This window comes from Tupaia chinensis, unplaced genomic scaffold (genome assembly GCF_000334495.1).
Source record: "Tupaia chinensis unplaced genomic scaffold, TupChi_1.0 Scaffold000086_1, whole genome shotgun sequence".
Lineage (NCBI taxonomy): Eukaryota > Metazoa > Chordata > Mammalia > Scandentia > Tupaiidae > Tupaia > Tupaia belangeri.
This window is the reverse complement of record NW_006159548.1, coordinates 5083670-5095156: the sequence shown is the minus strand read 5'-3', so window position 1 is coordinate 5095156 and position 11487 is coordinate 5083670. Positions and strand designations below refer to the sequence as shown.

The following is an 11487-nucleotide window of genomic DNA, read 5'->3' as shown; positions in this document are numbered from 1 at the left end:
TTGGCTCTGGAGGCTGCTGCAGCAGGGAGGGGCTATATAGGAGGGGCTCCGCTCTTCTGGGCGTGGTCTTCATCTTGGGGGAAGGGTCTGAAGAGTGCGTGGGGAGGTGCAGGCGATGGCGGCGACGGCGCGCGAAGATGGCGCTGGAGGCCAGAAGCGAGGCCAGAGGGGCTGTGAGCACTATGACAGAGGATGTCTCCTGAAGGTGACGACTTCAATGGGCTCTTCGCGGATGAGCATCCCCTGGGCCGCGCCGGGCAGGGGGCGGGGTGGGCAAGGCGGTTACGTTCGGATTTAAGTTTGAAGCTCAGTTGTTTGTCAGGACACCTTCTCCACCTGCAGCTGGGTTCCCCTGGTGGAGGACGTTTTGGCCGGGCGACCGTGAACCCTTCTATTGCTCTCTGCTTTGTACTTTGCAAGCAAAGCCTTTCTTGTTTGGAAAGAGCTTAGGTTTGGGCAACGGTCACTTTACCCGTGGGCTTTTGGCACTGGAAGTGGATGGAGGCAGCGCCAGGCCTGTGCTGGGCTTTAACCCAGTACTGTCTTCAGGTGTATGATGAAATAATGGGAAGAGAATAAGTAAATGAGGAACCAGAATATGATTTCAGCTCCTGCCGTAAAAAGTTTTACAGCCCGCCACCTTCATTTTAGAGGCAGTGGGTATGCCTGAACCTGTTAGAAAATGTATGTGTGAAATATGATTTGTAATTGCCTTTAAATAGGAAATTTTGTATAGGCAAATGAGTAGGCTACATGGATTATTACTTTTGCTATTTACTTTGATGAAACTTCCTAGTCAGTCTAGAATCTGTTCAGTTGGCACCCATCCAATTGAAATTTCCTGGTTTAATTTTTATCTTTTGAGAGGTGTAATATACGGATTTTGCTTAGAAAACTTAATCTTTGGAATTACACCCCCCACCTCCAGATCTTAATAACTCTGTGATTGTGATCAAGACACATTTTAAGTGCTTTGTATGTGAAATAGAGAAGATAGATGGTCCTGCTGCTTCATAGGAAAGTATGAGTGCATAGATAAGTGTTTAGCAGGGTGCATTCCCTGGAGGAAGTGACTAGTAAGTGTAGGCTACCACTACCATCATTTTTGTCATCCTGATGTTTTTTATTGTCTTGCTTCAGCTCTGCTGGCCACTGACCAGAGTCATTAGAAGTGAGTGGTAGTCTTGATCCTGTAAGGACAGCCTGATCTCTTTTCTGTAGGCTTGGTTTGGGGAACATTGCTGCAGTGCACTGGATGATGTGCCATCAAAGTTGGTCATTTACCAAGTCTTATGCAAGAAAATTGCATGCTATCCTTCTGATTTCTTCTTTTCTTAAAAAGTATTAATTTTATTTAACTTTACTTATTTTAATTTGACTCGAGAGGGACAGAGAGACAAAGAGAAAGTGAGAAAGCACGCTGCCAGATCTGGGACTCGAATCACAGCCATGTGGGAGTCCAGTGCCCTTAGCCACCACACCACCTGCTGACCCCTTCTAATTTCATTTCTACTGAGATGTTCTAGGACTCTTTCAAACTTGAGGTCTACAACTGAATTTAGCATCTTGTCTTTTCCTCCATCCTCTCCCCACCCCCCAAAAGAAACCACACAGCTAGATCTGTGTTTCACAGCACTAAGATACTTGGCCTTGAGTGTCAGTATTTTTTTTTGGCTTTCCCCTTCTTCCTCCTTAAATACTAGAGGCCTAGCAGATGAGTTTCAAGGAGCAGATTATCAACTGGAGCAAATGCAACTGCTTGAGTAAGAAAAAAACCAAGAATTGACCTATGAATTTGGCAACTGCTGAACTTGACAAGAGGAATTTCGATAGATCAGGATAAAGCTTGATTGGATTGAAGAGAGGATGGTACAGCCCAGCCTTGGTAGTGCAGCACTCCTATGCAGTCCTGAAGGCCACATGGAAAGGCTCTGGATTCACATTCTTAGTTTATCTGATGTTGAGCATGGCCATGGGTGCACCTGGGGCCCGTTGGCTGAGGTGAGGATAATCACATGAGGATCTTGTCAAGGGTGTCTCTTTTTCTCCTCTCGAAGGCTCTGGGTTCACATTATTAGTTTATCTGAGGATGTTGAATATGGCCATGGGTGCACCTGGGGCCCGTTGGCTGAGGTGAGGATAATCACATGAGGATCTTGTCAAGGGTGTCTCTTTTTCTCCTCTCGAAGGAAATAAGACAATGAGAGGAATGGAACTGGAAATGACTTTTATAGATATTTTTGGAATTTTCCTATAAAGGAGAAAAAGGGTGAGGTGGTTGGGAGATATGGAATCATTTTCTTTTCAGTTTAAGATAGGAGGTATTGCAACATATTTGTATATTTTTGGAAGTGATGTGATAGAGTGAGAACATTTTATAATAGTGGAGGGAGAGGGGAAACTGTAGGGGCACTGTCTTTGAGTAGCCAAGGGGGATGAGATCCAGGGCACACGTGGAAGAGTCAGCTTTAGCTAGAAGCATGTATTCTAGATTATTGTAAAAGGAGGGAAGGCAGAGGATGACGTATATTTGCATGTAGGTTGATAGAGTTTGTGGAAGGATGTTCTCTTTTGATTATGTTTAACTTCACAGTCAAATAAGCTGAATGTAAAGGAGGAGGACTAGGTGTTAGAGTTTTCAAGAGAGAGGATAGGATGTCAGATGACCCTCTGGATCTTAGGTCTTAGACTCTTGGAGATTGAGAGAATTGTCTAGGAGAATATTATAGTAAGAGTCTGTATTTGTGAGAAGTTATGCTTAAAAGTGAGAGCAGGAAGTATGGCGAATCTTTTCCTCCAGTTATATTCAGCTGCTTGTCATAGAGGTTGAATAGGAGAAAGCTGGATTTAATGAAGGTTGGATTTTGTAGGTAAAAGAGGGAACTAGGGGATATACACACAAGGGAAGGCTAGGAGTGAGTTGAAAAGAGAAGAGGGGACCAGCCAGTGCTATAGTGATTAAGGCAGCTGCATCCCACACGGCCATCTGCACAGTTTGAGTCCCAGATCTGGCACCTTGGAAAACACTCTGGGCATATGCACATGTATGCCCAAAATCCTGAGAGGAGAATGGAGAAGGGATTGCAGCATGGCCATCCCTCCTGGCGGATGCTTTCTTTCTCTCTCTTTCTCTGCACCGCTCCCTCTGCCTGGTGAATGCACATGACCTATATATAGCAAATTGGAAAAGAGGAAAAAAAGAAAATTAAGATAGTGGTTAGAGAATTTAATGTTTGAAATTAAGAAACAAAGAGGATGCATATTAGTTGATGTGATGCTGTGCTTCACAATGCTGGAGCCACAGGGGACCACATGGGGGAGGCCTGGGTTTACATCCCAAGGTTTTCCTGTCCACACCATCCCCATGAACCAGGCTGGCTGGGAGTGGAAAACCCACTGTGTGCCTGTGTGAAAACTCTATTGTATATACGGGCCTCCCTTTCTCTGGGAAGAAATAAGAAGTTTGCAGTTCTTGTTCTGGAGCAATAGTTCTCAAAGTGTGGTGAATAGACCTCTGGGATCCTTGTGCTTTTAGAAGTCTGCAAGGTCAAAACTCCTTTCTATAGATACTAAGATAATTTCTTTTTTTTAATGAAAAGAAATTTTATTATTTTATTATAAAATCTACTAGAGAATGTACCACGTGGGATTTTCTTAAATGACAAATAAGGCACATTTCCGATTCCCGATTCTTCTGAGAACCTCAATGCCATTTGTCTTTAGGAGGATCCAGTTTCTTACAACGTCTGTGATACTGTCCATGAGGATACCATCGTGCTCTGTAGTAAAGAACATTTTGCTAGGTTGTTCTATCGTGGGTCCTTGCTCAGGGTTTTCATTTTTCTCTTCTAATCTGGATTTCAGCACTTGATCATGTGTTTCTTCATTATTATACAGAAGATCTGGTCTAGGGATAGGTTTTATGTGTTCATATGGAATATCCATAGATGGGTCCTGCCATCAGATGTCAAAGCAAGTTCTACTTTGCAATTATAGCTTTGCAATTATAGTCATCTGGAAGAGAAGAATACATAGATTTATGACAAACACAATATGAAGCTCCATTTTGAGTCAGAAGGAAATGTTTCAAGATAGTTGTCTTTATTTATTTGGTGAGGGTTTTTGCTATAGGGTGCATGTGCTCTCCAGAAAGACAGAGAGAGACAGAAAGTGAGAAATCACACCCCAGGGGAGATGGCCACGCCGCAACCCCTTCTCCTCCATTCTCCTGGGATCTTGGGCATGCACACTCATGCGCCTAGCATGAGTTTAACCCACCGGGTCTGGGACGTGAACTGCGGTTGACTATGTGGGAGTCCAGCGACATAGCTATGATGCTAACTGCTAGTCCCGATAGTTGCCTTTGATGTCACCCATGTTATTGCTCTACTGCCATAGTGTATCAAGATGCTTCTTAGGTGGTACAAAAAAAGTGTCCCACAGAGAAATTGCTTTTAAAATCTGCTTTTAGACAAACTACCTTTCGACCCTTGACAGATTATCACTCCAAGCCTGCCATCTTGTTTCAATTCCAATAATGTCTTTTTCAATGTATTAACATTTGTACAGATGGTGGGGAAGCAGTGATTAAAACTGCTAGCATCAGGACCAGCAGTTAGCGTAATGGCTATGTCGCTGGACTCCCATGTAGTCGACTGTGATTTGAGTCCCGGACTCAGCAGCTTAAACTCATGCCGGGCGTGTGTGCATGCGTGCCCAGGATCCCAAGAGGAGAATGGAGGAGAAGGGATTGCGGCGTGACCATCTCCCCTGGGGGGTGATTTCTCGCTTTCTGTGTCTCTGTCTCTCTGTCTTTCTGGCGAGTGCACGTACCCTATAGCAAAAAGCTCTCTAAAAAAAAGAAAAGAAAAAAAAAACAACAGAAAAAACCTGCTAGCATCTTAGCATGAATCAAGGCAGTGGCACTGATCTGTATACTATAGTTAAAAAATAAGAAAAAGCCAGTTTCACTTGAAAATGTTATTGATGCAGTACAATTATTAATTTTATCAAATGTCATCTTTTGAATACATGTCTTTATAAAATTATATTTGATAGAAAGGGAAGTTTTCTTCAATCACTTCTTTTTTTATTTTATTTTATTCATTCATTCATTTATTTTAATTTGACCAGAGAGAGACACACAGAAAGAGAGAGAGAGAGAGAGAGAGGGACAGTGAGAAAGCAAGCCACCAGGTCTGGGACTCGAATCTTGGTTGGCCATGTGGGAGTGTCCAGCGCCCTAACCACCATGCCACCTGCTGGTCCCCTTCTTCAGTCACTTCTGCAAACTGAAATTAGATGGTTGTCTTGAGGAAAAGCTCTTATGCAATTGGATTGCAATATGAACTAATTTTGTTCCCCCATGGAATAATATTTTCTATTTGAAAGAACTATGGTCACTCAGAGTTGGATATTTGGCAGACGTTTTCTTGACAAGGAGGGAAGTGAGATACAAGGAAAACAATTGACATTTGTTACCAGTGATAAAACTCAAGATTTCATGCAAAATTTCAAATTTTGAGTAGCTCGTTTTAGCTTCTATGAACTTGAAAGCTTCCAATATCTAAAGTCTTTTCTTTTTTTGGAGAGGTTTTCACCATAGGGCGCATGCGCTCGCCAGACAGAGAGAGACAGAGAGACAGAAAGTGAGAAATCACCCCCCGGGGGGATGGTCACACCGCAGTCCCTTCTCCTCCATTCTCCTCTCGGGATCTTGGGCACGCACGCACACGTGCCCGGCGTGAGTTTTAAGCCACCGGGTCTGGGACGCGAACCACAGTCGACTACGTGGGAGTCCAGTGACATAGCCATTACGCTAACTGCTGGTTCCCCTAAAGTCTTTTCTGATGAGATTTTCTTTCCATTACCTGAAGACTTCTAATGAATGTGATTTTTTTTTTTTTTGGATATCACATGTCAAATATGAGAACATTTTGAAGATTCATGTTAACTCAGAGAGCTGGTGTTTTCCAAGTGATGATCACATGGGCAAAAGGTCCATTCAAAATACAAAATAGGTCAATGGATTTTAATGTAACCAGAAGAAAAGTTCATTGATAATGATTTTAGATTTCATGTTGCAACTAACTTGTAAGAGCTGTGAGTTTGGCATAGTATCAGAAAGGAATATCTGTAATTCTCTGAAAGGTTATTAAACTCCTACTTCCTTTTCCAGTTACATAATTATATGATACCAGAGTTTATTCATATATTTCCACTGATTAAATGAAGCAGCAGATATGAGAATTTAGCTATTTGGGGGAAAATAATACTTTTCATTAAAATGTTATTTATACTAACATGTAATGGGTTATTTATATTTTAAAAAAGCCTTGGTTTTAATTATGATATGGTATATAGCAGTAAATATAACATATATAAATAAAAGCTCTCTGAGATCCTCAATAGTTTTTAAGAGTGCAAAGGGGTCCTGAGACTAAAATATTTGAGAATCATTGTTCAGTGGTGTGACTGAGAATATGTGGCTGAGGACAGTTGGAAGACAAGGCCATTGGAAATGAGAAAGTACAGGAGTTAAGGCTATAGGATATTAGGATGATCATTGTGGACATGCAGATCACTGAGATTTAGGACAGGAGAAGCATTAGAGAGAAAGGAAATGAGGTATCAACATCTCTAAAGGATGAATTATGTTATGGTGAGTCGTGGCATAAGAAGCATTCAGAAATGAGTGGATCTATAAAGCGATAGTGTACTGGATATAGTGGGTTAGCCCACAGGCCTGGAAATTTCGTGCTATAGAGAGAGTCAGAGTAAGGTTGGGTTGCTGTAATGAGAAGACCCACCAATAATGTGTAAGAGTGGCACAGTGGTCCTGCACTCACATGGGAAAGGTCCTGGGTTCACATCCTGTGACCTCCTATGGCATGTTGATGTGTGTACATGTGGTACATGCTGCTAAGACTGGGGAGTGGATCATGTGGTAGGGGCTTTATTGGGGTTGCTGTATCTGTCTCTGTCTTCCTCTCTATCATGGAAGAAATGGATAACACAAAAGAAAGAATAAAGAATTTTTTTTCTTTATATTTAACAATTCTAAGGTGAGTGATTCAGTTCAATGATGAAACTTTGTCCCACACAGTCACTCCAGGGATAAGTTTTTCCCACTGTATTATTTTAAGTGGTTTTAGGGCATATGGCCATCTCTATGGTCCAAGCTGGGTTGCTGCCATATCTAGGTTTTATCTGTTGGAAAAGGAAAGGGAGCATGGAACAGGAGGCATGCTCATGTCATGCTCAGGCCCAGAAGTGGCACTGATTTATCTGCTCATATTTTGTTGGTAAGAACTTAGTCATTTGGCCATAGCTAACAGCAAAAAAGGCTTGGAACTGTGGACCATCTTGGACCCAGGAAGGAGAGAATAGATTTTGGTGGACACTGGCAGTCTTTTGAAAACAAGGTCTGTCTTTTAAATTTATTGTATCTTCTATAATATTAGGTAAATAGTTGATGATTAATAAATACTAGTGAAATAAAAATAGAATTTTTATATATTTAATGTTTAAGGTTGAAGTATGTAAATTAATTTACCTGGAAATGTCTAAGAAGATGTCACTTGTCTGCAATTAAGGCTGACGATGAAATTAGGGTGTCATGAGAGTACTTTTTCAGTCTAGGGGTTTACATCCTTCATAATTCATTTGTCTTCAGGGTTGTGTTGGTTTCATACAGATATTTAGAAGTCAAAGGGAATAGTTAATATAAAATATGCAAACAGTGAATTATTAAATTTTAGATCAGTTTAGTAAATTGAACCATTTTTTGTAATCTTTGAACTTGTTCCAGAAGATGGAGGAAAAATGTTCTTTTCATACTGCAAACTTGTCTTGTGATTCTGATATATCTTTTTCTCCCCTGGGAGCAGGCACCTTGCTGTGAGAAACTTTATACTTGTCGGTTGTGTCATGATAACAATGAAGATCACCAGCTGGATCGCTTTAAAGTGAAGGAGGTGCAATGCATAAACTGTGAGAAAATTCAGCATGTAAGATTTTATGATGTTTCTATTTTCTTTCTTTTTGAAAACTTTATTAAGGTGGCTTGAAATAATTTAGTTCAAAGTATTGCAAATAAGACTTAGGTGTTTCTTAGGAGAAGTGGTATATTTGACTTAGATATTTAAAAATTTGCAAAAATAAAACTGCCATATGATGGTGCAGGAGTAAAACACAACCCTCTGTGAAGCAATCCTACGTGGGTTCTCAGTTTAATTCAGAGACTTCCCTAGTATGTTGGGCTCCCACTTGCCTATGATCTGGGGCTGACCGAAGGCCGGAGGTGGATCATAGCATTACAACCCTGATGGGGTTGCTGTCTGTGTACTTCTCTCTTTCTCCCTCTCTCTTAGGGAAGAAATACTAGTAAATAACGAAAAAGATATGGTTGGAGATTATCTTAAAAAAGAAAACTGCATAGGGCCAGCAGGTGGTGTGGTGGTTAAGATGCTGGACACCCATATGGCTGATCATGGTTCGAGTCCTGGACCTGAAGGCTTGAAAATCACACTGGGCGCATGTGCGTGTATGCCCCAAATCCCAGGAGAATGGAAGAGAAGGGACTGCCCTGTTGCTCTCCCTCCAGGGGGTGATTTCTTTTCTTTTCTTTTTCTTTTAAAAAAAGATGCAACAAATTTTTAAATGAAACAAACATTTCCAAAACAGCACTGAAAAGTAAGTGTACTTGATCATACTCAACTCATTATTCAGCAAATAGGTGAACAGAATAATAATTTATGACAAACAGCATGTTCAACGAACTGGCAACAGAGATATTTGGTCAGAGAAAGGCAGAGGAACTTTGTCCTTTATGAATTAGAACCAAGGGGCTCTATAATCAGCTGGCATTTGCTCAGTGTTGTATCTATGGTTAGAAATGTACATGATAGGAACTCCTAGGATCTTTCAGATTCTTCGTTTAAGGTCTCGGTCAGCTGTGGCCACGATGTAACACTTGTGCTGAGTTACTCTCTGTACTAAGCAGTCACCTGCATAGGTTCCTTTATGTGTGCATGATAATCGTTCAAATTGGATCTTTAGCGATCCTTAGAGCCACTTGGTACTTTTGCCCCAGTTTCTCAATTTCAGCCGTTACACAGACAGTTATACAAGGGATATGCTTGGCAGACAGACAGTCCATCATGGACTGCACTAAGTCCAGTTTGGCTTTAATGGAAAAGTTGATAAAGTTGGTGTCAACCAGGATGTGGCAAGGTGGACCCAGCTGTGTATTATATTGAAAGAATAAGCAGGAAGGGTGTTGGGGGACATCTCTTTCCTTCAGCGTGTGAGGATCTTTCTTTTCTTTCTTTTTAGATTTTAATCTATCCTCACTTCATGGTCACATACTTTCTTGTTTTCTTTTGTTTCCCCATGCTCACGCCACACTCTGGTTTATTCCGCTCCAGGGGGTGATTTCTCATTTTCCCTCCCACTCTCTCTTTCTTTCTCTCCAGTGAATGCATGATCCCTATGGCAAGAACCTAAAAAACAAAAACTCTGCATATAGTTTAACATAAATTTTGGATATTCAAATAGAAGTTTAAAAATTTCCAATGTTTAATTATATGTGTCTTTTTTTAGGCCCAACAGATCTGTGAAGACTGTAGCACATTGTTTGGAGAATATTATTGCAGTATATGCCATCTATTTGACAAAGATAAGAAGCAGTATCATTGTGAAAACTGTGGAATTTGTAGGTACTGTATGTAAAGTGTTCTTTTCTAATTATTTCTAATTTATCTGAACGATAATGGGTTTTTTTCCCCTCGTTTTCTTTCATTTATTTATTTATTTTTACGTTTTTCCACAAACACTTACTTTACATATCAAAAAATTTTAGCTCATACTCCATAGTTCTTGACAGTTTATAAACAACTTTCAAAATTTCAAAATACTAAATTTTAAAGATAATCTTCAAAATATTTCTTGTAATTTTGTATCATTTTGTACCTCTATAACAATGGAAACAGTATAATTTTAAATATTTTTGAGAAAATATCATGTCAACTACTCAAATTGTTGAAAAGCAAATGCCCAGCACACTAGTCACTTATAAACCTTCTCAATTCAGTCCTGCCCAAGTATTCTGTGATATACCATCTGCTAGCAAAGATCAGTCTCTTTTTCTTCCTTCAAAGTCTTTCTCAAGATAATGCTCTGGTGTGGTTGCTTTTATGCAATCTCTACTGGTTACATTGCTGGGCTGGAAAAGTCCAGGTTATTTTATGTTATAAATTCTTTCATGTATCTTCTCTAATCCTCTATTTATGGTGCCAGGCCATCTTTCTAAGAGCTTCTGTAGGCTTACTTGAGATCCACCTTAGTTCCATTGTTTTCTGATTGATCTTCAGATATGACGTTCTAGTCAAAGCCCTATCCAATAATGAGTATTTTCTATTTCTGATTCAATGCAACAGGCATTATAGAACTTATACAAATAACCCTTCTGCCACAAAATAAGAATACTCCCCAATATTTTCAATTCAAGAGGGGTCAGGAAGGAAGAAAAGTTTGTATTTCCATTTAAAGAAACAAACAAGAAAAATATTTTAACAAATTGCTGAACCTGTCAACAACTCGAAAGAAAGTAAAATGTTTAAATTGGGAAAACAAAGCATAGTGAGAAAAAATCAGTAATGTTTTACTCAAAAGTCATAAAATTCTATTTCATCAGTTCAGTCTCATGTTCAAACTCTCTTCTGTTGAATATGCAGTGTTGCTGTGGTCCAATCTTTCCGTTTAAATCCTAAAAGTTAACATTCAACGTTGTTATTGATATTTCTTGTCCCTAGCATTAAACTGGTCATTTTCTTGATTGCCTTTTGTTCTCTTATTTCTGTATGTGTCTTTAGTTTTCCTGGTCGAGCACTCCTTTCAGAACTTCTTGAAGAGTGGGTCTGCTACTGGCAAATTCTTTCAGGTCTTGTTTATCTGAGAATGTTTTTATTCTTTGTTTCCATATGAAAGATAATCTTGCCAGGTATAGTATTCTTGGTTGAAACTGTTTTTCACTTAACACTTCGAATATATGTTCCCATTCTTTCCTTGCTCGCATTGTTTCTTATGAGAGATCAGAGGTTAGCCTGAAGGGACAATAATAGTTTTTAAAGTCAACTATATTAGCATGTAATTTATGTCTGATAAAATGCATTCATGTTTAGTGTCCAGTTCGCTGACTTTTGACAAATATATACATTTATGTTACTATGATACTATGAACACAGTCAAGATATAGAGCATTTCTTTTTTTCTAGAAAGTTTCTTCATGCCTCTCTGCAGTAGTCATTTGATTTGCTCACTTACTAGTGTAACTCTTAAATTTTAACTTTGAGATACAAGATATTTTTATGCAAAGCGTTCTATAGTAAAGTGATGTAGAAAATTCAGGTAGACTTTTTTCTTTTTAAAAATTTATTTAAGGGAACCAGCAGTTAGCGTAATGGCTATGTCGCTGGACTCCCGCGT

General features: G+C 39.7%; 1 protein-coding gene and 1 pseudogene across 1 annotated transcript in view; one reads left to right on the top strand and one right to left on the bottom strand.

Moving 5' to 3' along the window:
* The window catches only part of RCHY1 (ring finger and CHY zinc finger domain containing 1), a 32911-nt gene continuing 21424 nt past the window's right edge, over positions 1–11487 (top strand). The window contains exons 1-3 of the mRNA XM_006142934.3: positions 1–205; positions 7890–8009; positions 9604–9719. Coding sequence (XP_006142996.1) covers positions 116–205; positions 7890–8009; positions 9604–9719 — 326 coding nt within the window. The 5' untranslated portion in view covers positions 1–115. The remainder of the gene's footprint in view (positions 206–7889; positions 8010–9603; positions 9720–11487) is intronic.
* On the bottom strand, positions 8836–9443 carry LOC114006798 (rRNA-processing protein FCF1 homolog pseudogene; annotated as a pseudogene).